Source organism: Passer montanus, unplaced genomic scaffold (genome assembly GCF_014805655.1).
Source record: "Passer montanus isolate IOZ18808 unplaced genomic scaffold, ASM1480565v1 scaffold102, whole genome shotgun sequence".
NCBI lineage: Eukaryota > Metazoa > Chordata > Aves > Passeriformes > Passeridae > Passer > Passer montanus.
In genome coordinates, this window is record NW_024356727.1 from 1,832,890 (window position 1) to 1,858,922 (window position 26,033).

The following is a 26,033-nucleotide window of genomic DNA, read 5'->3' on the forward strand; positions in this document are numbered from 1 at the left end:
AGGTTTAATTTTTTTTAAATTGCAGTTTATACAATAGGGAGAGAATAATAAATATGTCCTTTGCAAAAGAACAAATGGTGCTAAAAATATAACTGTAGTTGGGTACAGGGCTCAATCTTGAAAGCCTACTCCCATTTTCAGAGCTTGGTAATTGCCTCATAGCAGTTTTTAACCAAAGGATTCTTTAGCATCTCACTTTAGGGTCGCAGTCCTGGAGCTTCTCTCGTGTAAATTCAAGTGAGTTTCTGTCTGAACTAAACTGCAAACTCGATTATGGCTGCACTATCAGTTCCAGAAAGCTGTGGTGGATATGGTACACATGAAGGATTTGGGCAGAGAGGTTTCAGACTCCATTTCAGAATTTCTTCTCCCCTTTTATTAAGTTCTCTGGTGCTCATTGGTATCCTGTGTGTAAAAATCATCCTCTAAGAGCCAAATTAGAATCAGAAAGGAGCAGCACCGCAGAGGGCGGTGTGGCAGTGACTTTGGAGAGCCTGCAAATCACAGCCACAGGTCTCATTTTCAATCCCAAAGTTACTGGATATTCCTCATCCAAGTGGTGAACAGTGAATATTGTTAATTTTTCATTAGTCAGCCTGAGGTAATCAGCTCAGTATTGCATACAACTGATGGTTCTCAGTGAAGGGCACTCACTGACTGGAACTTCCCCCAACTATTAGGGTTCTCTACTGGCTCTAAAAACCTTATGGCAATGCAGACAGTGTCCTGGAGAAATCGAATTCCAAGAAGACTCTTGTGGGGGGTCTCATCTTTCAGGTTTCTCCACATGAAGCATCACATGAGGCTGTGACAAAGGAGTTCATGGAAACGGCTTTGTGGGCACAAAAGGCTAAAGCATTAAGAACTGGCGAGGATTTTAGCACCTTTTGCAGCACTTTGAAACAAGCTCTAGAACAAGTGTCAGAGTCTGTACCTGGGGTCTGTGGTTTTATGGAAGAAAACAAATTGGTGTGTGTGTAATGAGAACCCTGGAGAGGCACAATCTTAAGTGATTTATACTGTCAAAAAGAAAACTATGCAGTGACTTGATTACAGTCTAAGTGCTTTCAGGAGGAAAAAAAACAGTAGATGCTTACAGTTCTCTTTAGGTGTTCCTAGAAAGCTGTAACCATGAGCTAAGAAATTCATGGAAGAAATGAGCACAGAAATTCAACAGTGATCGTTGGTATTCATTTCTGAGAGATTTACCTCATGGTGTGTCATCACAGCAGGAGAAGGTGGTTCTCTGGAAATCCTGATTGAGCTGGTTATAAATTAACCAAAGAATAGTTTCATGTCTGAATACCTGCTTTAGTCATATCCTTTGATGTGCAGTTGGCATTAGTCTTATGTCTTAGGAGTGTATTATCAATACACTCCTAAGAATAATGCTATGGCACCACTGTGTTCATAATGCTGATATAGCAATAACTTTCCAGGAATTAAAGTCAGAGTAGGAAAAAAAATAAAAGTTTCCAGTTATCATTTCTATACCCAGAAACATTACTGTGCTAATCAAAAGCCATGTGATGCCTTAAATACATCAGTCCTATTGCATCAAACTGAGACTGTACTTACAAAAGAGCAGAAAGGGAATACTGGAAATATTACTTCAACCCCAATAAAACATTTATCTTCCTCTTTCTCAGCTTTGTATATTTATACATCCAAAAATCCTGATAAATTCCTGAAATGAATGATTTTTAGTTAACTGCTTGCTTATCCATTCCATCTGATAGCTCACAGTTTGTTGCATGTAATTTTTAAAAAGCTGACTTTTAGTTAAAGAGCATTCCATGGAGTAAGCCTGCATGCAGCTTTTCCAGCTGAGCTGGAGAGATGAGCCGTGCTGCAGGAGGGTGTCAAAAATAATCTGCTGCGTGTACACTTCCCTTATCTGTCATAGCTCTGTGGATGCATGCACCATGGGTGTTCTGTGCAGAAAGCAAAATGGGATATTACTCCAGTCCTTGTCAGAGTCCTGTTTTAGCCTTGTACTTTATTGGTGGTAACAACCCACCCTGGCAGTTAGACATATTTTAGTGTTAATTGAATATACTTCAGCCTCATACTTTCTAAGTTTTAGTGTTCTGCTTTAGAAGCAGTGGCAAAGCCGTGAGCATAGGAATAAAAGCAAGGACAGGAGGCAGCTTTCTTTTCCCATGGAATCTACTGAGTCCATGCCAGTACTTTCAAGGGTGATGATGAACTGTAGATTGATGGACTGATGTAGTCCTTCCTGCTCAGAGGCCTGAATATCTTGAATTATGCTTATTAAACTGGAATGTATTAATATTTTATTAGTAAGTCATCTGCTCATTTTAGCTGTTAGTGTATTATCTGCTTTGAATTAGATGCTTATTTAATACTTCACTTTACTCAGTACCATCATTTAGAAATAAAAATAATTTAAATAGCATAATACATTATATTTAATAATGCATTAGTGCTTCATGTTAGAGAAGCTACAAGAGTTCATAAAGCTGGAAAGATGATAATAGCCTTATTTAATTTCAACATGGTGGGTTTTAGCATGTTTTTAAAAGGTCAAGTGGTTCCCTGAGAAAAAGTAGATGTGTAAATTGTGCTAGCAGAGCTATTTTCTTTCTAAAGTTGATCTTTTTCCCATTTAACATTTCATAAGTGTTTCAAAGTAGAAGTCAGGTCTACACTATGGGTATTACATCAGCAAATGGATTTTTGTAAAACAAAATGAAAAATTAAACTTATTGACAGCTGAATAGTGATAATCTATTTCCTCGCAAATTCATATATGCTTAAATAGTTCAATACTGATACTGAATAGTTGTCAATAAGTTTAATTTTTGACAACAGTGATAATCTATTTCCTCGCAAATTCATATATGCTTAAATAGTTCAATACTGATTGTTTCTTCATTTTGGTGTTTCAGCTCAGATTTGCTCTGAAAATAAAGACAATAAATTTAGACCTACGTGAAAGATAGCTGCCAGCTTTGCACTGTCCATCCAAAATGTGGCCTTCTTACCTTTTAAAACAGAGCAGCTCCTCATATGAAAATGTGTCTTGGGCAAGAGCTTAAAGCACAGGGATGTCTTGGTTTAGCTGGTGCAGGTCTGGCTGCTAGGACTGGCTTTGGAGTCACTGGCTTTCTCTTCTGGAGGCCCAAGGCTTCCTTAACACCATCTGTCATCTGGAAACATCCCAGGAGAGATCTGTTCAAGGATGTCTTCAGGCCATGACTCGGGAAGGCACCAAAGAATTGCTTCCATGCTTGATGCCCAGTGTGTCTTCAAGAACTTTTGAAGAATGGGGTGCACTGAAATGGACTTTCCATGGATGTGGTTTGTGCCAACACTGGCATCCCTTCTCCTGCCTATTCCCCACACAGGGTCTTTACCCAGCAATGGGTCTTTGTCCCATTTTTAAACAGAGAGTATGAGAAATCACGAAGCAGAGATATCAGGAGAGTGATAAATGTGTTATGGTAACCAGAGTTTCCTTTCCTTGAGAACCTCCTAAACCATACATGAAGGAAAATATAGAAGAGTTTTGAACATAGAAATTTGGAGTACCTGAGCACTGAACTTTTTGATTATCTTCAAAATTGCCACCTCAAAACAAAATTAAATGTTTCACAATAATTCTTAGTATTCTAGGCTGTACTACACCAAAAAAACCCCCAAACATGTATATATAAAACATAATCACAAGGGGAAAAACCTTAGCTAACTGCAAATGTGTTGCAGACTATTAGAAAATGAGCTGCATTTTATAAAAAGTTAAAATATACAACATATCTTAGGTTACAGGGGAATTATTAGTGATTTTTAAAAAAGATATTATATAAAGGAAAGCAGATTATTTCAATTTTTATCAGATAAGATTAAACCTCTTCTGGGAATCTACTCACAGCCATTATGCTTTTCCATGGTGGTCGTCTCATAGTTCTGCAGTCCTAAAGTACTCTTCTGCTTTTATCTCAGTGAGCATCTGTTTCTATTATTTACAGTTTCTGTTTCTGTGTCTTGCCAAAAGCATTATATGTGCAAGTTTAAACCTTTCCATTTGAAATAGATTATTCTTTTGTAGTAGAATGTCTGCAAGGTTTAAATACACAAATTGAAATGCCACTTTTAGACAGAACTGAAAGTTTCGAGCTTGCTTTGGCCAAGGGCTACGTTTTTTTTTCTTTTTTTTTCTTTTTGCCCGCACTGCTGACACAGAACAGATTTTTATCTCTTAAATGCCATTTTCTGTCTATATGGGCACATTTCGTTTTTTCTGCTTGGCAAAATCTGGTCCAAATAATGACATCTGTTTTCTTCCTGTTGGCTTGTGTGTCATTATGCTTGTCCCTAGGAGAATAAGCTGATACAGCCTGGGCAGGTGCAGCAAGTGTGACAAAGCACCTGTATGTCCCAGGACTTTGGGACATAGGGGTTAGCTCCAGCATCTTCATGTTTTGTGAAAGAACATGAAATCAACATCTTTAAAATTTATGCTGCAGTGAAGTTAGTTTGTGTGCTGTTGATGAAGGCTGATGCTGAGTGCTTTGGATTTCATACAATGTTTATGAATCTGGTCATGGAATGAGCATGACTTTATCTGTACCCTGCACTGCCCCGAACAGTCTGCTGAAGCAGTCCAATTGCAGCAGATTTAAAGATCACAACTGAAGGCAAATACTCTATTTTCTCTTATCAACCACATAACCAAGAGCAGGATTTAACTCCAGAAGATTTTTTCCAATTGTTTCAGATAACTTTTCATGTTGCAAATTGTTCACAAATAACTTATGGGAAAAATAGATTTTTCCAAAGCCTTTCACTGACTACAATAAAATGCAAGGATATGAGCAATGACCTTTTGGCAGTTTGTCCTTATTCTGATCTCAGAATTTATGTGGTGATTAAACTTAATTAGGAGACTTACCACACAGTTAATAAGTCCTTTCTTATTGATGGCTTCTACCTGAATACTGGATATTCATGGAGTTACAGCCCAGTGGGAATTTAAAATGAGAGCTGAGCACAGTGGTTCCCATTTGCCATTGTTCATTTATGTAATGTATTGTTTCTGTCAAGAGACATTCTATATAGTACTTCTTTTCTAGCATGAAATGAAGATCATCCAGATTGCTACCTGGAAAAAAGTCAGTAGAACACCCTCAGCAGCTGCTATCTCAGACCTAGCTAATTTTCAATGCAATGGGCTTGAAACGGTCTCCATTCCTCGGTTGTTGAAAATCTATGGAATAAGAAACTGCTTACAGTCAACTTTTGGTTAAATTCGTATAGAAAAGGTAACCTTAAATGCTGTGACATTATGATTTAGAAACAGTTCAAAGTCCTTTTACCTTGGAGAACTACAAAATGTCACTCTTGGGGTAATGTGAGACATGACATCATACTTACAACAATTCATTCCTCTTCAATGATTTCTATCAATTGTTCTGCCTATTTTAACAGCAGCCCTATAATATTGGCTCCTTTAATACTACACAGGCAGTACAAAGGATCTTTGTAAAACTCCAGATAACAAAATATGACCTTTAATTTATCAGACAAGTCTTATGTTTTCTTATCTGCTTCTTGATGCTTTTCATCTTCTCTTGCCTGTTTTAGATATAATACACCAATCTCTCAAAAGAAGCCATCTTACACTGCAGAAACTGAGACATTGCATTATAGTGAGGAAGTGAGAGTCAGGAAGAGCACACTCTTCATTTAATTAGTAATTAATCCATTGAAAAATAATCAAAAACAAAAACGGGGCAGAAGGTAGTTGATTTGAAGTGAAGGTTCTTCTCCCCCTGAGAGGTTAATGACAGTTCACACTTTAATCCTGTAGAAAGTTGTAAAAATATTATTTGCTTTGTTTAATATGCAAGCATGAAATAAGGAGCTCACAGGTGAATATAAGATGTTTTGGTACAGTCTGTAAGAAAAATGGACATTTTTTTAATAGATGTGGTAGTTGTATTCTTAAAGACAAACCTAAGTTTTGCTTTGTTTTTAGGCGTGCTATAAGCCCCAAAGTGAGCGATTTTACTCTTCTATGAAGACTAGTCATTCTGTGGCAAATAGTAGCTTTGGATGCTAAATATTCATTATAAGGAATTTGGGAGTTCCTGTAGGGTGTAAAGGGTCATATTATATTATGGTCATTTAGTATGAACTTGCCACTTCAAAATTTAGAGGAGTGGTACTTCATGGTGGTTTCTCTCTTTATAGGTTAAATTTTCTTGAGAAGGTAAGGCATTGAAGAGCTGCACTCTTACTTATTTGCTACAGGTTCTTTCTCTAACGTAAGAGTTTCTTTTCACTTTTATCTTCTCACTGAGCTGATGGTAAGGTTTGTTCAAAATATTCACATTCAGCAACTCTTCCCTCCAAGCACTGGAGGTGGCCCAAATCAGCCTTCTGGGTAACTTCTCATACAGCATCTTCAAGACTGACCATTGCATCCTCCTGTGTCTCTCCCCACACATTGTTACAAGGAGAGCTGACATCTTTCAGCAGCAGAAAAGGACATACACCTTCACCTGATCCATCCAGAGCTCACTCCTGGATCTGACATTGGCTAGACAAGTCTGTAAGCACTCAGAAAAAAAAAGCTCAGAGCAGTGCGCCCACTAACACAGTGACTTCCTGAGGTGAACTTGGACCTCTTCTCTACCCCATGAAGTCTCAAGAATGTGTGCACAATAATGGAAATAGATGGTATGAAAGAACTTTATGGGCCATTACTGAGATTGGGATTTCACTGTGATTTCATTTCCTGGCCATGTGAGACCATTTGTGGACTGTTTGCTCCCATATCCCACCCTGAGGTGCTGTGACTTCCTCTCATTCCACGCAATTGACATTTCAGTCAGATTTCATCTCTAACTGCATCTGGAGGAATGATGTGGGTCTCTGCCTTCGTCTTGCAGATGTCAGGGGAGACGTGATTCAGAAAGAGCCGTGTCAAGATCATGATGAGCAAAACTAGGAAGAGAGGATTGTTTAGAAATGGAGATAGACCTTGGTTTTATCACTTTGTTATTTATTTCCCTAACAGATCACTGGGACTAACAATGTGAATTTGTATTCTGTTAAAGGATTTGTTTCAAAGAAAATACTCTCTAGCCTAGGTTGCTCTTCACAGACTCACGATTTTCAACCTTCTTACTTATTCCCTTTCAAGGATGCTGCTATTTCACATCAATAACTGACACCTTTATTTCAGAGCACAAAATAGAATTACACTCCAGCCCTGACAATATAATAAATCAGGAGGGATAAAATACATATTAGTGGAGTTCACATAGTTGGTTTGTCCCAGCTGACCTATAGATATAAAGGTATGATTAAAGTTTTTTTGGACTGCTTCTTCTCAGTTGTGACACAAGATTTAACTCTGACTCAAAGATTTGACCTTTGCTGCTCTTCTCTGCTTACCTTGATTCTTTGGAATTATTGTTATTCCCTTGAAGCCTTTCTGCCAGTATGGAATTAACACTCTGTTGTGACAAAATATTGTGCATTTGGCAGAAGAATGAAGCCATCTAGAATTCAATCAGGTTAGACAATGTCATGGTGCACATCCTGAGTGAATCATTTCCACCCAGCTTTTTTTAATCAAAGAAATCTTGGCCATATAACCTGGAAGAGTAATGCTGGATAGTCACATAGCTGTCTACAATTAAAGTTTAGTCACATCAGGGTTTTTTTTTATGAATTACGACTGAAAGGGTGCCTGCCAGAGCACTTAATCTTTCAGATGGGTAACAGAATAAAATCTCAAAGCCACAGGTTTATTTAGAGCATGAAAAAATTTATTAACCTTCTTGGAAGTGTTTTTACTGAAGACGTTCCTTGTGGTTCACCATATGGGAAAAAACAAACATAAATAAAGGAAGGTAGAAAAAACATGAACTGAATACTCCTGAGGAAAAGAGTCTGTGGTATTTATGATTTCTCTACTGGGGATGAGGTTATAAGATGAGGGAAATGCATAGAATTTTACTGGGTCTATCCAGATTCATTGTAGCTGAGTGTGTGACCCAAACCAGATGTTGGGAAGAAGCAGGTATTGAAATTATATGTGTTTTTCATTATATAGTAAATAGGGCTTTTGTGCTTTTAATGGATTTTATGTTATTTTCAGTTCTATGTATAATTTTTTTTTTCATTTATTTATTATGTGTCTACTGGCTTCATCATTACTAAATCCATGTGTTCTCCTTGAAACTAAATCCAGATAAGTTCCACACCATTTCCCTCTAACCTTTCCATTTGTATTATATACTAGAAGAATTTAAGCTAACGTAATAGTGCCAAATTGAGACGTACTTCACAGTGCACTTTTTCTCTGATGAGGAATGGGCTAATGTAATCAGCAATTATTTCTTGTGTGACCTTTACAAATCAAATGGTTATTTTCTTGCTTTTCATTTGAATTTTGCTCCCAGTGGTGCTGGACTGCTGCAGCTAGTATGAAACATAATTTATTGACAGAATCACATTATAATAGTCTCAAAAACCATACGTATTGTATGTTTTAATGAAATAATTCAAATGTATAAGCTGGCCAAGATTAAATTTATGCTGTTGGTTCACAGAGGAGTTTCCAGGATCACCATAGAGATATTCTGGAGCAGCTGCAGAGTAGTGAGAGTAGACCTTGCCTTGGATAGATCCCGTGTTACTCATGGAATTACAGCAGAGACTTGCAATAGAACTGAGGATCCCGTCTGGTGGCTGCAGGGGGTTCTCTTACCACATGTTCCTGATCTGCACCTACTGGGTGAATAAACAACACAGTTTAATGCCTTCCCAAAACAGGCAGTTGTGAACACTTAGCCATAACTTCCTGGTTCTTTTGGGAACTAGAGAGTGTTTGCTCATGAAAGGCATCCAGTGAGTAACCCTGCGTGAAGCTGATGAGTGAATGATGATCTCCATCTATGAGACTTATTTCCATTATGTTAATGCATTCCTTATGCCCACAGACCTCTTCTGAACAACTTAGCCTTTCTTATAAATGACACAGAAGAATTTCACCCACTCCCCCCTTTTTTTTTAAATATAGATAAGAAGAAAAAAAAAAAAAGGGTACACAACACTAACTAAAACTCATGATTCATTTACTGTAAGTTAAGGAAACCTTTTAGAAATAGGATGTTCTCTCACTTATTCAGTGACTCAAGTGATAAAGCCTGAATAAAAACTGTCAAAACATCTTATTGAAAAGATAAATGTGTTAAAAGTAACTGACTATCAGAAAATATAAATTGTTACCTCACTGGTTTAGTGATACATATATACACACGTATTTTGATTGAAGATACAAATTCAGAACAGAAACATGTAAGAACACAGAAGAACATAGCTTTTTTTAATTTTTTTTTTCCCTGTGTTGGTCACATGACATTTCTTATGGGTTTTTTTCTGGTATTTCTCAAATTTCCATTCAGTCATAGGAAGTTTGCTGCAAGAATAGGAGGGCAGGATGAATGAAAATTTTAAAGATCATACCAGGCAAAAGAAAATTAAAACTTTCTGTATTATCACATCATCAGAGTGGTTGTGCTGTGATGTGTTTCATTCTAAATTTTCAATATCTTGGAGAAGGACAAAAGGGAAAGTTTCTGTAAAACATTTGATGTTCAATTTGAGTCCTGTTTTATGGAAAATATATCTAAAAGCTGAGAACCGAGAGAAATGTACATACAAACAAAATGTGTATATTTTATATATATGCATATACTTCCATGTACTATTTTAATATGACATGCGTTTAGATGTTCACATACTATATTTATTCAGAGAAATTGTGGAACCACCTTCTGTGGTTGTCCAAAGTTGTGGATGCCCCATCCTTGGAAAGTCTCAAGATCAGGTCAAATGGGCTTTGAGCAACCTGACCTGGCAAAAGGTGTCTTTACTCTTAGCAGTGGGGAGGGAAGAGATGATCTTCAAACGTCCTTTGCAATGATGCCAACCCAAACCATTTTTTGATTAGATATTGGAAAGGGAAGGAACAGGAAAAGGCCATCTCCTCCAAAGCAAATAGATCACCTTCTGGCATGGTGAATGATGTCCATGCTAAACCAAGTGAGGGATGCATGAAACATGGAAAATAGCAGTCCTCAGCACTGTAGAATAAATATCTGCATAAAACCACAATGGTTTTATTTGCAATTCTGGTGAGCTATTGTACTGACTCTTCCCTGCAAGACTGTTATGGCTTGTAATTTTGTGACAAACTTGAACACTGATCTCCTGAATTTGGATAATATTTTATTTGACAGTTAGCAGTAGGGTCCTTCTAGCTCAAGAACATATGTTTCTGATCTAAGTGGGCTTACTTCAGCATGTGCTTACATTTCCACTGCAGGTACTACAGGACTTGATTTCTTGGTTGGTTTGGTGGGTTTTGAACTCAAAGAAAATATCCATGTTTGAGCCAGTAAGATTGACTTTGTATTTGGACATGATTTACAAATGACTGCTTTTCACCCATCTTGCTCTTCTTATCTCTCAGATTCTTTATTAATATGAACCAATACAGTGAAAGGAAAAGATGATATTGTTGTTCTAAAACTCTACTGCCACCAAAAGCCTATACATTGAAGGAAATATTTAGGTTTGCCATTCTCCTAAGTAGCTTTCTAAGTGGTATTCTGAGGGATCAATATTACATCACTCAAACACAAAAAACTATAATTGCAAATAAATATTTAAAGTGTTTCACTAATTATTCCTCATCTGCTACTTTTCTGACTGTACCAGCCTTATTTTATCTCACTGTTTTAGCTAAAGAAGTCAGAGATCTCTGCACTGACTGAGAATAGATACAGTTGGCAAATATGACAAGCTTGTCCTTTGCATTGCTGGGTTCTGGTTAGTTCTTAACTTATGAAACCCCACCACAGATGGCCTCTTGCTAAATTTTAAAGCACTTGCAAGTTTCAGAACCAGGCTACCTTTCAGCAAGTCACTTTTGTCAAAGCCTTGGTGTTCATTCAAGACATTGTCAAGGAGTCTTAAGAAAATGTACAAACTGTGAATGCCCTGGTCTGTTCTGTACCATGTATCTGAATCTCTGAATTTTATTTAAATGAAGCAAAGAAATGTGTATTTTTTCTGCTTAGGAATAAGTTACAGCAGGACTATTATTAGACAGAAGAAGTAAGTGTGCCTTAGATGGTGATTAAGAGTTGTGTTCTTCTTCTTTAAATGACTAACCTGGAGTGAGAGGTTGGATGTCTTTTGAAAACTTAAACCTGTTTCACCTGAACATGTTTAACTAGTTAATAAGAAACATCAAAAAAGACAAAACCCTGAGGTCAACTATCATTTTTTTGTAAAGCCATTCGATGATGTTTAAATTTGTTTTTTGGGTCTGTCTATAACATAAGTTTAATAACCTAGCTCAAATGCAGATTTCTAATTTTCAATTAACATAGGAATAATTTTGTTTGCTAAAATAAAATAAATGAATGAATGAAAAGTCTGAACCATGAAATGTTCTAGGTAGCACTTTTTAAAATTCCAAATTTCAAAAAATCATGTGGCAACTGTATAGCTCAAGCTTTAAGTATTAACTTTTAACCTTTGACCTTACAGATTTTAACCAATGAAATGTCTCTTTAAACTTTAAAGGAAACAATGATAACGAGCGCCTGGCGATTGCTAGACAGCGAATTCCATATCGACTTGGTCGAGTAGTTGATGAATGGCTACTCGACAAAGGTAAAAAACATTGATTAAAACTTCAAATAAAAAAATAATTTGAACATAACCAAGTAGTGCTTCATTGTAACACTAATAAACATAAAAAATAAATTTCAGTAAAACTAAATTAAAACAAATTTTAAAAAGTAAAATATAGAGTAATATTTGCATACCTTGTATAATAATTTCTATACATTTCTAGAAGTACCAGCTGTTTAATAATCTTACCCTGTTAACTTAAGGTTAAAGGGACTGTTAAATATAATCCACTAACTCAATCTATGAAGGTACTCATAGCAAACATTAACCAAAAATTATAAATCATTCATAGATTATATTACATGTTCCAGCATCTAAATTATTAACTAAAAATATCTGTAGTTATGATATCTTCATTATGGTCCTGAAAAAAAATTTGTTTAAACTGTAGGTGTCTTAAATAGTGGGCAATATGAATTGCCAATCAAAATGAAGTCCCTTTAACGTTTGCAACCTTCTAAGGGGATTTTGGAACAAACACTAATTAAAACAGAACTTAAAGTTGTGTGCATGCTTTTTGTGAGCAGAAACCAAATAGTCACTAAAGTGACTATTCTATTTACTAAGAGTGGTACTGTTGCTGAGGATTTCTCTGTTTAATGGAAATGTGCCATGATTTCTCCATCGGTATGTGTATCATTTCTGAAGCCGCTTTTACATCTAAAATCTTTTATTTTAATTGATAGCCTTGCTGAAAGCCAATCAGACATCTATTTTTGAATCTGCCTCTGAGAGACTTAGTGTGAACCACGTGTTTCTTTTCAGTGTGTATGTTGAAGGGAAATAAAACATTTAACTACAAAAAGGAAATATTTAATTAAAAATGTAAATATTCACTTACATAGATATGCAACAAATTACTGCATAAATTCTTTAAAACTCACTTGACCTAGTGACTTGATGGCATGTATATAAACTTTGTGTGTATATACATATTTGTATATGTCTATACATACATAAACTCATTTGTAAATAAAGCTATAGGCTCTATGCTGCATTGTGTGGAAAAATACCAAACAACTTTTAAATGCTGGCAGACTTGAAGAAAAAGTTATCTTAAGGAATTAGAGAACCTGGCATTCTTGAGACACATCAAAAGGTTAACAGTGCTTTCAGGTACAAGGGAGAGGAGTATATCTTGTAGTGCCAAACACATTTCCAAATATATTTGATTGGCCTTTTAGCAAAAAACATATAAATCTCAAAATGTTGTAAATTAAGAAAAATGCAAACGCTCTCAAAATTTATGCATTTCATGGACACCTCATTAAAAAGCAATGAATTATGAGTCAAATCCTTTTCTTATAGTTTATTGCTCTCATTTTTCACCCCATGACAATCTGTTATCACTCGTGTAGAGTACAGCGTTCACAGTCAACATTTTTGCATGTATATAATATTATCTTCACAGGGCGTCAGCTCACAATCTTCAATAGCCAAGCAACCATAAAAATTGGAGGCAAGGAACGTGGCCACCCTTTCCAAGGCCAGCTCTCTGGTCTTTACTACAATGGCTTGAAAGTTCTGAATATGGCAGCAGAAAATGATGGCAACATCATGATAGAAGGAAATGTGAGACTTGTTGGTGAAGTGCCTTCCTCTATGACAACCGAGTCCACAGCCACTGCGATGCAGTCGGAGATGTCCACGTCAGTCATGGAAACCACCACCACCTTGGCCACCAGCACCGCCAGAAGAGGAAAGGCTCCGACCAAAGAACCCATTGGTCAGGTTAGTCGGCTTCCTTGCCTTTTTCAAATATCCTCCCACCTCTGAGCGTGGCTTTCTTTGTCGTATTCCCTCTGCAGATGAAATTGTTTCCCTTAAAGAAATGCATGAGTTCCTGTTGAAATTTCTATACTGTACACATCTCACGGATGTGATGTTCACCAGCATTTTGAGGGAAAGTAAGGGCTTTGCTTTTCTTCTAAATTAGGTAAACTTACCAGTTCAGACTGTTCTGGTGCTGAGTTACATTGCTCTCTCATCCATCTTCATAGTGGTGCATATTTTTAAGAACCCTTTCTTCCTTTGATGGCTTACATCGATTACATTCAGTGTAGGAATGCAGGATGTCTGGAATTAGAGATAATGAAATGAAGTGGTGACTTATCTATGAGATAGAGAAAAGAGACCCAGTTTTAAGAGAGAACAGGAAGGAGGTGTGAAGACAAAAAGTTGCAAGAGGCTGGAAAAGAGAGAATTAGCACTTTCTCTAGTCCTGTGATTGATCATCTTCTCTGACAGTATTCCTCATAAGAGGCAATGGCAGCAGAGGGAATTAAGAGAACTCTGCACCATGGGAGACTCAGGCTCCAAGTCATGGGCTGTTGTTTACTGTTTGTTGAGGTTATTTGCATCTCATGAATTTGGTAATATATTTAGTAGCTTTCAGGTTTTGTCAGGATCTCTGTATAATATGTGGGGGAATTTAATTATTGGGAAAGGAAGGGAGAAAAGAATGTGAGTGAATTAACCTTCATCTTGTGTATATCCTTGAGTAACAGAAGTCAGACATTGTGCTTTAAAGACCTAAAACTTATTTTATATTTATCCTTTCTTTATAAAAACCAAACCAAAACAAAACAAGCAAAAAAAAAAAACAACCCAAAACAAGCCCCAGACAAAACCAACACACAAAAAAAACCCTCAACCAAACCAAGAAAAAAAAAAGTACCCTGCTAAAAGCTTTTCTTCTTTCTTTATTTTATTAAGAAATAAAACGCATTTATTATATTCTTTTGGTTCACATGCTTGTGTGTCCACTGTGCCACCAAGCCATGACAGCCACACTGCTGAGATCCAGAAGTAGGACAAGGAACACAGAAAGCATCATGAGGGAGAGAAAGGGTGTGCTCAATAAGGTTCATTTGCTCAAGAATGAAGCACATGCAGGTTAGACAGAGGCTGAAGTCAGGTTGCCTGTTTTCTGTGTAAAACCTCAAGTCACACAGTGAATTGGGGCACAAATCTGACACTTCAGCTTTTCTGTCTGTAGTATCTTTGTGTACTTTGTACTATGGATCAAAAATTAAGGTAAAGTATACTTAAAAATTATTTAACAAACCTGAAGCAGTACATTTGAGTTAAAAATGAGCCTTAAAAAAAGCATTTTGACTTGTAGGTTGCAGGAGGTTTTAAATAATTATTGTTGTGAGTTACAGAGTTTTAATAAATATATTTTCTTTGTTCTTAATTCTGTTTTAAATAGTATCTTGCACTCTATTATCCAACTAGTCTGACCTCAGTATTTGCAGCAACCAAATCTAAGACTTCACCAAATTTACCGAAGGGAAAATATGTCTCTAAAATGTAGAACACTCTCATGGTGTGAAATAATTTGAGCTAAATTAATGTTACTAAATTAAAATTAAACAAAGTTAAGCTGTTCCAGTTCCCAGCATACTGTTGGCCTCTGCCACTCTTTCATGTTACTCCCAGACACAAATTTGTTGGAAAAATGTCACAGGGACCATTCTCAGTTGTCACCTTGCATGATCTGTAGGCAGCAGAAATTTACTGGTATAATTGCTTTGCCAGTTGGCCTCAGTTTCTGGGAGTATTCCCCAGTATAATTTGCACACTATTTGCATATTTAGCCACTAAGACTTTTATTTTTGAGGTTTTCCAGTGGGATATTTTTGGAAGAAAATTTTCTTAAGCTAACAACTTTGATGAGGTATAAATTTTTCTGAAGAGGGGAAACAAAACAATTAGGGCAAAATGATTTTCCAAAGCTTTTATGTTTCTAGGCTGTGGTGCCTGAAATAAGATGTGGTTCTTATTGACTCTATCAGAACACCTTCTCAGTTTTTTAGAGAAGCTCACTGCCACTGGGGCTGAGTGGCCTCCAGGCAGTTGTGCCATTTCCTCACCCCTTTTGGGCTGAAGTGGCTATGCCAAAATGCCATGAGCTCTTTGACACCCCACCCTGAGGAGCTTCCAAGGAGACTCCAGGACTGCCCAGAGGTGCAGAGCATGGCTGCAAACCATGTCCTGAGGGTGAAGGTTTTGATCAGCCTCTGTCACCTGTTAGCCTGGCTGGAGCAAGGACTTCATGCATGCATCTGATGGGAAACTCCAGATTAAGGAGCCTGAAAGCAACATTTGTGAGGAAAGCATTCCATGGTACTATCACAGCAGCACTTGGGACATCCTGAGTGTATAAATGAGCCTTTCTTGACTTCATCTATGTCTGAATGTCCTGCCTGGTAGAATCTCCATGTCATTTCATACACTTATTTAGTCAGGGACTGCACTGGAGCACATTTTGCCATCAGTTTTGGGAGATTGATAACATCCCAAAGTCAGAGCTGAAATTTGTCTGCAGGATGCTATACACTCAAGCAACAAAGACCTAGGAAGCAGCTGAATCACCTTAGGGACATAATTTCTTCTCTTCATTCATACCTGGGTCTTATTCTCCCTGGATATAATAATTTCTGAGCTTGTGACCCATAGGACTCCCATGGGTCTGTCCTGCAGGGTGCTGAGTAATCACTTTCCACGTTAATGTCACTGGAGATGAAGGCATTCACCATCGCATGAAAAAAATCCACCTTTGATTTCTTAATTCTCTTTCATTTTTGTCCTGATTTACATTTTTTTCTGATTTTTGCTTATATATAACCTCTGCAATGGTGTCAACTACACTGGCATACGGTAATGCACAAGAAGAAAAGTTACCTCTCCAGCATTAATTAGGTTACTGAGGAAAATATGCAGCTGAACAGCAATTGCTAATGAAAAAAACCTTACATTACTGCAAACTAGTGCATGGCTAAAATAGAATAGAAGCAAATGATCTAATCAGTCAGAGATTGTTTGCTCCATTTGCAGAGGTATTGAATTCAATTAAAGATTGCAATACTTAAAGAAGATCATTTAAATCTCTATTTATAGGAAAGATTCTTTTAAAAAACCTACAATGTTTAATTGATGGAGTCTCTGCTCCCTCACAGATATTAACAAAAGCAATATATGATGAAAGATCCACATGGGACTCCCATAGAGTATGCTGAATACTGTTGTGCATGATTTTAGATGAAGGAGGTCTTAGTGCTTCTAAGACAGAAATGCTTTTTGCTGAAGACTCTAAATGAAGGTTTTTTCATCTTGGAAATATTTTAACAATGAATGTTTTGGTGATGACAGACATCTTAATTATTGCACTGTGAAATGTAAATTTTTCAAAGGGGAGAAAGGTACTCAAAGCTTATTGAATGTCAGTAGTAGGTGAATGCCTGATTTTTCTTAGTGCCTTACATCCTCCCTTCTACTCCCCCTTTGATTATAATGGCATTCAAGCTGTCAGCCTCCATGCAAGGCACTGGGTAAACACAGAGGAAGTGAGAGTCCCTGCCTCCAGTATCTCATAGAATAAACAAAAGGTATCAGGTAAGGAGGAGGGAAAAAAAGAGGAATTCAGGAGGCGGGAGGAAGAGGGAAATGAAGCAAGCATTGTGTTGTTTCAGTGTTAACAAGTGTGCAGATCTGCAGCCATTGCAAGAGACGCTTTACTGCCCTGTGGTTTTTTTTTAAATCCAGACTTTTCAGACAGCTGTAGGGTGACCACAGAGCTACAGCAGATTCTGCATCAGGCAACTTGGCTCCCTGGTCAAGCAGCTGGTGCAGAATTGGCACCAGCTGGATGGTCAGTGAGATGTTTTCTCTGCTTCACACTTTGCCATTGACACCTGGGGGAATCCCTAGCTATTGGCAGGGGAGCTGAGGACAGAAGGAGAGGTTCTTTGCTCCCCCCACACTGCATGGGAGGAGGCCCAACATTTTGCATACCTTTATGAGCATGGAAAGAAAAACCCCAGCTTAATTTTTGCAAGAACAGGACTTGTGTTACATGAAAATATGCGTTGCTAATCTTTAGGGAACCATGAGTATGCACTCGGACTCAGAAATAATGAATTTGTTCTAAGAATATCACCTTTTTATGAAGCTATTCAGCAAAATGATGCAATTAAGTTCTTCCTTCTTTTTGCCTTTTATTTTTAACACTTTAAAAAAGTCTAATTTGCAAGTTTTTCTGTTCAGTCATGAAGGTGATAAAAATCTTTTAAAACTGAAAATAAAGATTCTCGTGTTGTAGAACTCCAAAAGCTGAAATGTTAAACTAAACACTGAGTACTGCAAGGCTTGCAATAAAAATTGCAAGAGTTGGCAGAAGCCTGAAAGGCTTCAAAAGGACTTAGAGAATGGGTTTTGCGTGAATTAGGAAAGCCCAATCAGGCCTTTAGTATCTCTTTGGCATGGCTTTGTGAATCTGTATTAACTGGAAATCACAAATGAAGTGATAGTAAATCAAGAATAATATGCTCATTTCTCATCCCTTTCTAAGCATTTGATTATGACAGCCTATCCACAGACCAGCCTCTACTCTCATGTACTGAAAACCATTTCTGAAAATTGTGTGCAAAACAGCTTTTTTAAATTTTCCATAACATATTCTGGCAGTCCTCCTTGTTCTCATCAGGATGGGTTCTTATCAATAACACTAAGCCACTTAGCCAAGCAATTGCTCTATACTGTGAGATGATTACATGTTTGGGAACAATAGGCACTGATTTTTGGTAGGCAGAACTAAACCAATGAACTGAAATTTGGTCAGTTGCCTTGGAGGGCATACATCAGGTGAAGGGTATGTTTCTTTACATATATTGAAGCAGCAGATTTAAATAACATTCATTGTAGCAGGGACAATGACAGGCTTGGCTCAGAGACTTCACCTGCCAAATAAAAACAAGCACTGGAGAAAACAGGGGAGTTATGCATGGAAAGAGTTCAATTTTAAGAATGCTAGTTGAACACATGACCTATACACAGGGTAGCTAATGTGAGCATGTTTTATGAAGAGACACTGATCATTAAATGAATGAAGATAACATTGATAGGAGGTTTTTTCCACCCATTTTGGTTTAAAAGTATGTACTGTGTGGTTTTCAAAGTCCTATTTCTATGCACAAGCGTGTTCTTTTCATGTATCTGCTCTTCCCCTTCTTTCTCTGGATGGTCACACAGGTAGACAGAAATTTAACTAGGTGCATGAAAACCATGTATTTTCCTTGTGTTTTTTTGTTTGTTTGTTTAAAATATCATGTTAAGAATTTTAAGATGTTTCTAGTGATTTTTGATCATTTGATTAATTGTTTTAAAACATAATTGTCAACATCACTGACACTCAAGGTGTCTAATGAATTGAAAAGAGGACACTGAGCATTAAACTTCTCTATCTTTGTTTTAATATTTGCTACTTGATCACATTAGATTTTCCCATTCTACTGCAAAATATTTGCATATTGAATATTGGCTTTTCAAGTGGAGTACTGGAGTTGTGTAAATAGGGTGGTTTTAGAAAATTCGGTACAATTGCCTCTTGAACTGGCTCATTGTTTTGCTGTCTTCAAGTATTACTTATATGATCTCATGGTTGTCTGTCTGTTCATCTCAATAAATATTGCATTCCTCGACCAATTCAGTCAAACCTGGTTCAGCATAAAGATCTCAGGGCTATTAAGCTCCCAGAGAAGCTAAATTGTGTCAGTTCTGGCACCCATCCTGGTCTCCTGTTGCACATTGCAGAGCCAGGTCTTCCCCTGCTTCGTGTTTAAAAATCAAAGATAAAAAAGAAGAACAAAGGATGTATGTGTTTAGGATGAGTCTCTCAGAAGTTCCTCAGACTCATTAGTGTTTCTATATTCCATCAATGTTTTTGAAAATCTTACCCTATGACACTTTAATATATAAATACTTTAACAGTATCTTTAATTGTGCCAAGCTCAGAGGATAAGATTTGCTGTTTGTTGTTGTTGGCATTTTTTGGAGAGTAATGGTTCATAGAGGTTCTTTGGAGCACAGTGGAACAGCAAAGGCAAATCCTAACCAGTTGCATGGAAAACTACAGGCACAGAAACAGCTGAACATGGTCAGCAATGCTATTTCATTCCTACTGCACAAAAGACTTCTGGTGAGTCTTTGGCTCTGTTGTGGATTTACTTCACGAGACACCATCCAGATGGGATGGGTTTCCAGCCCCCTCCAAAGGAAGCCACATCATGGAATTTCTGTTCAGCCAGTGGGATACATCTAAAACCTTAAGCAGGGCTTTGAAACTACCCCCTATGGTGTATACACACAGGGAAAAAAATCTGCTTGTAAATGAAATTACAGCAGTGTTAATAATCCAAAGAATGGCAAGATGCTTGCATAAATTGCTGATTAATTAGCTGCAAAAAAAATTTCTTTTTAAGTTCAGTTTGAGAGAAAAGGATCTCAGGCCACTTGCTGCTTTAATTTTGATGTTCTTTCATGTTTAAATGACCAAGTTAATTTATAACAATTTGCTTTATTATGGTTTTGTTAACCCAGATTGGTCTTATCCAGTCTCAAATTCTGACACATTACCATTTTTAAATGTGGTGAAATTTAGTGGAGCAATCATCTTGGTACCAATGTTTTTTCATAGTATGCTGCCTTACTTTATTCCTAGTAAGTTGCTCATGTCATGTTAGGACAGTAATATTTCTAAACCATCCCTTTGCATAACATGGGACAACATCAAACTGTTGCTGAGCAAACAACAATTTCAGGCAGTGATTTGTTGCTGGTGAAATATTTCTCTTGCAGTTACAGCTCTTTGTGTCAACCTCTTTTCTTAGGAAGGGTCCTACATGAAGCAATGCTTGGCTCTCTCTCACACTCTGTGCCTTCCACTGTTCCTTCTCAGTGCCTGCCAGCACACTAAATAAACATTAGGATTACACAGAAATGGGATTGTTTCACCCAGGTGGAACAAAAGGTTGTTGCTGAGCTGGTGACCCTTAACTGTAGCATCACATGGCTGTAATGCATTTTTCTGCATTTGGGGTGCTGAAAAAGGCTGGGTGTGTTACAGTCACTGATTCTCAGAAGCCTTGAAGGATAGAAATCCTTGTATTGTGCCTCAGAGCTTCTGTTCTCCTGTGAAAAGAAAGCGAGAGTCATTCAGTCCCCTTATCACTTTCTGGAGCCGTGCTAAGCCTGAAGATCTCGTTAACCACTTCCTTTGGTGCATTTTTATGATTGAAGTGCTGTGTGTTTTACAAGCTTGGCTCACACAATTTCCTATCAGAAAGCATGGAATAATACATTATATTTCTTTTGTGTGTGATTCCTGAGAGCTGAGGGAAAGAAAAGCAAATTGACTCAGGGTGTGACCTTCTCCTCTCAGTAGTGAGAGCCCAGAGCAGGCACCCTGCCCTGATAAAGCTTCCAAGTGCTGCCACACTTGCAGCCCCCTCAGTGCTCTGCAGCAGTGTCAGTCCTGCTGCTGCAGCCAGCCAATGGATTCCAGGTGTTTCCACAGCACATGGACCACTGGGAGAAGAATTTTCTTTCCATATCTAATTAATCAGGCTAATTGCTGCAAGTTGCAGTGTGCAACCTGCTTTTATGTGTGGCTGGCAAGGACCTGATTACAAGAGTCTGTTGTGTGATGTTTTATTGAACATCAAGCATGTATCATAGCTCTTCAAAACGTAGGTGATACAACTTTATTAAATACTGAAAATTTCTTCTAAACACAGCAGTGACAGCGATGTGAGAAACTTTTCTGCTGACTTACAGTGATTAAGACCAAATCTTCATTCACAGGCATGATTGCTTCACAGGCTGCAGATAATTTTCTTTAATCAAACAATTCCTGGGACATTCAGTTAATAAATTAATATAGAAGGTTTCTTCAAAACCCTTATTTTTTCCCCATGTGGTTAGTATCAACATCTTATGTCTGTCTTGAATAACTCAAAAAGTACTTTATGATTTATTGATTTATTTAACTTATTCTGTTAGCTAAACTTGTCTTTAAATATTTGTTTTCATTCAGTAATCAACAGTTAATTCAAACAGCTGAAACTTATGTTTTGTTTATATGCTGGCATTACTTCAGAGTTAGATACTTCCTAAGTGTTATGTCTTGATGCTCTTTGCCTAGAACATCTGCAATTCTGTTATGAATAACTTTACATGCAGTGTTTATTTCTTTGCATAGTTTTCCTTTCACTTAATGAACCCCTGTTGAAATGTCTCTTTTTGCAGTACAGTTTTGCAAGCACATACATATATTTATACACACACAGACACACAGACATACACATTTTTAAAGATTAAGTTATTAGATTGGAATTTTTTTTACTGTGAAAGGGAGCAGTAAAGTCTCCAAAGGGAGTTAAGGAAGAAAGCTTTGAGACTTGCCAGTTTCTCCAAAGAGGGAGCATAAATGATGAGCAGGGGCATCTGCATTAAGGAAGAGAAGAAATTTTTCCTTGGATCCAACTATGCCATGCTCTCCTAGAAGTGCATAGGAGCATGGTATGAGAAATAGGAACCATTTTCTTAAAGTCCACTCCAGAAGATCTTATGATATATTCCTCTCCATTAATAAATAACCAAGCACTTCCCCTCTGTGAGATAGTGATGGGCTGAGGATCAAATCCATTCCTGGCTTTGATGTGTTCAGATACATCATCACTTCAAATTGTGTCTGTATCGAAAAACACAGTGGTGCAAGTTCCAAGGTTTTGGGAGAACAGGTAGCAGGTAAAAATAGTTCTGGAAAGATCAGAAACCATGGGGGACGAAGCCTGAGTGAAGAGATTCCATGGTGATGACATTCCCTCAGATCCTGAAGGAAAGAGGCTCACAAGGGGAACAAAACACTTGAAGGTGCAATGCTCTGTGTTATCTTGTTAGGTCTTTAAATCCAGCCACATACTAAATGTTTGGAGCTTTGTGGCTGGATCCTGTCAAGGAGAAAGACTGAAGAGATCGACAGGGCTTTTGAAATGGACGTCAGATTGCAGGTTTTTCTCAGTTCCCAGCATAACACTATAAATACAGAGAAGACTCTGACATGTTCATGAATTAGGGAAAAAAGGATGAAGTAAGAAAAAATGGCCTTAGACATACGTCAAATGACAATAGCATGTTATTTTCAGGTTTTTAAAGCAGGACATCATTATCTGTGCCGAGTGATGCTGTGAGGATGCTGGGAACAGCACGAGTGAGGTTCTGATGTCCATGTAGCCATAGCTGATTCCGCTGACTAATAGATCATTTGCTTTTCCTCTTCCTATCCAGATTCTCCTGTGATTTTCACAAATGTGCTGGCATTAATAAATTCCAAAGAGAAATATTTCCCCCTCTTTATGTCTATTTCAGGTCATATTTTGGAAAAATGAGTGTAGATCCTGTCTCCATGTTTCATGAGGCCACAAATTCACTAAAATTAAGTGTCTGGGAATTTTACTGAATGCTTTAGGGACATCCATCTAGACTTAATGCATTCAGAAAAGCTGATAATTCCTTACATTAATGCGAAGACTTAGTTGCTTAATTCCAGGTTCCCAGAGTTATTGAACATGACAGTTTGAATGCATTTTCTGTAGGTGTGATGGACTTGGTAATTAACTGATGTAATCCATACCAAAGCATTATCAATACCTTCATATCCCACAGCGTAGGATGGCAGTTGTAGCTAGATATGTGTTGCCTTCTAAAAATTAAGTATTTGCATATGTATTTGAGTGTATAAGCATAATTTTTTGCTACATTTTTTACAACTAGGATAGCATGAATGCTTAAAATATTTCCTTGATAATGGTATTAACATTTTTTGTCCCTGGGGTGGATGGTGGTCACTTGTGTCACCATACACAGGAATAATCTTAGAAATAATATTTTCTAAAGTGATTAAAATGGCCCAATATTACAGTTAAATGAGGCAGAAAGGCAGTTCTGGTATTTTCCTTATGAAATGACAGTCATGGTTAAAATCACATGCAGGAGACAAGGGGTCAGGATGTTGTTATTGCCTTCCCCAATGATTGATGGAATAATTATTTTTCATGACCAAAAATAGTTATTCAATTTTTATCAGCAGCATACCGAGAATAAAAAAAAGAAAAACTTCTGTTCAAACCTGCGTGATTTGAAAAAAAAAATATTATTCCTTATTTTTAAGTACAGGGAAATTAAATGAAAATTTAAAAAAAAAAGAAAGTTTCAAAATAAAAATTAAAATAAGACCAGTTTTTGAAAAGTGTTTTTTATTATATTCATCTAATTAGACATAAATCTGTAAATGGCTGAGATCAGCCCAATGTTTTCAGTCAACTGTTAGAAAAGCTTTGCAAATCTGTTGAGGCAGTGCCTCCTCTGCAATCTTAACTGACTTTAGTATTTAATATTTTGCAATAGTTTTTGTAGTGCTGAGTCCACACAGAAATAGAGAACATTATCTGTGGTTTTAGTGTTATTCAGGTAAACGTCTAAAGAAAATCCTACAATTCATTTAATCCTACACTTAACATCTTTGTATAATAAATAGCTTTATATATTAATAATAGCTATCAGCTTGCTTAGTCTGTGAATAGATTGAAATGCTCTTTTTTTCCATAAGAGGGAGGTAACAGATGTTGGACATGATAATTCCACCATATGGCTATTCCATTTTCTTTGTAGTGCAATGTTAAAATAATAATGATGAACACTGAGAAACATTGTTAATCTTAGTAGGTGGAAGTTTCGGCATTGTTGAAGAAACAACTAGGTTTGATTTTAGTGTTGAACTTTAGAGAGGGTGTATTGTTGTTTTCCCTCTAGAGTCCTGGGTTGGTAGTAAAATGAGCTAGATAACTCAACAAGAATGGTTTTGTAACACAGTATGCCTTCTTTTATTTATTTATTAATTTTTATTTCTGATGTTCTGAATATATAGCTGTTCATATTTCAGCTCACATTCGGAGTTTAAGCACACTTTTTCCGCAAAATTGCTTGCAAATTTTGCTTATGCTGTTCAGGTGACTAGCAAGCCAAACCAAATGGCAAGTTTTCTTTTTGGCAAGGCAAGGTCATCAGTAAAAAAACTGTACTCACATGACCTGGGTAGATGGAGCCAAAGGGGTTTCCCCCCCTTTGAGGGAAGAAAAATAGATAAATATTACAGGAAGTGTATTCAGGTGTTTCACTCAGGGAACAAGGAGAGTCCATATGTCCATGGGAGAAAATAGGAATTTAGAGTAAAACTCCTTGCTGGCATTCCTTGGTCAAAGAAGAGAAAAATGCAGTGGCAGTAGTGAGAGTCACAGTGTGAGCACAATTTTATTTAGAAGTACTAACAGTAAGATAGGACTGTAATGGTGCATTTCCTGACTATTGGCTGTAATCATGGAAATTGCTTTATATTTTTTTGGTAGTGCAAAAGGAAATTTTATAAAATCTATTGCTGATGAGTAAGGTACATAAGATTTTTCAGATAATGCTTGTGGGGCCTCAGTATGCAGAGGAATTCCAGTTCAAGATAGTATTTAAATATATGTGTTTTCTTTAAACGTGTTCTTAAGTAAATGCTGGGATTGTAAGGGATTTAAACATGTGCTTTTCAAGTTTTTTCTTCAATCAAGTAGTTCCTTGAAATTAGAAATAATTATGTCTGTTCTGGTGCCATCTTAACCTAAGTCTGAGCTAAAGGTAAAATCTCAGCCAGTTCTCATTCACTCCCTACACAAGAAATTCTGTTTTCTTTCATCTCTCTAATTAAGATGTGCCATGAGGAGTGATTCTGATATCTGAGCCACTGTTCTGTAACAGTGAAAATTTGAAATGAATGAAATCTTTTATTTCTATCCAAGTAGAGCACCCATGAATTACATTCTACAAAATCTCACCCACAGGTGATAGGGCATGTAAAGTGTACTCTGATTTGCACGTTTTAAACAGCTCATTAATTATCAATGTCAGCATTCTCTTAATTGTGGTTCTTTGTGGCCAGCAGTGCATTTACTGGTGATCTTTAGAGAAGATGGCTCATCACTCTGTCAGCTCTTCTCTTTTTTTCCACACTACTGACAGTTAAAAATGCACAAATAATTGACAGATTGTTTTCCTACATAATCTGCTGTCATATTTGCCTCAAGAGCCTGTATTTAACTTCCTGTGGGAGAGAAGTGATCTGTGGAATCTTGAATAGAAGGTATTTAAGTGCTGTGAGGCCTTTTTTTGTAAAGATGAAGTTTGGACAATGAAGACACTGACAAGTTAGATAGGAGTAATTAATCTTAGAATATCCCATAGTTATAACAGTGTTGGTGAAACTTAGAATATTCAGGGTGCCAGCAAATAAAACACGAATACACCTAACCATAAACAAAAGCAGACCTCAGATACATCAATATTATGGCATAATATAAATTTTAGTATAACTTTCTGCAGGTCAAACTTTGATGGCTGTCTCCAACTTT

At 37.0% G+C, this 26,033-nt stretch overlaps 1 protein-coding gene across 29 annotated transcripts in view; it reads left to right on the forward strand.

Annotated features, from left to right (window-relative positions):
* Positions 1-26,033, forward strand: part of NRXN1 (neurexin 1) — a 673,223-nt gene that overhangs the window by 565,648 nt on the left and 81,542 nt on the right. For 19 of the 29 annotated variants that reach the window (XM_039717302.1, XM_039717079.1, XM_039717101.1 and 16 more), the window contains 2 exons: positions 11,635-11,724; positions 13,157-13,476. In XM_039717302.1, the coding sequence (XP_039573236.1) occupies positions 11,635-11,724; positions 13,157-13,476 (410 nt within the window). The remainder of the gene's footprint in view (positions 1-11,634; positions 11,725-13,156; positions 13,477-26,033) is intronic. The other 10 variants (XM_039717321.1, XM_039717313.1, XM_039717199.1 and 7 more) reach the window with 1 other exon arrangement.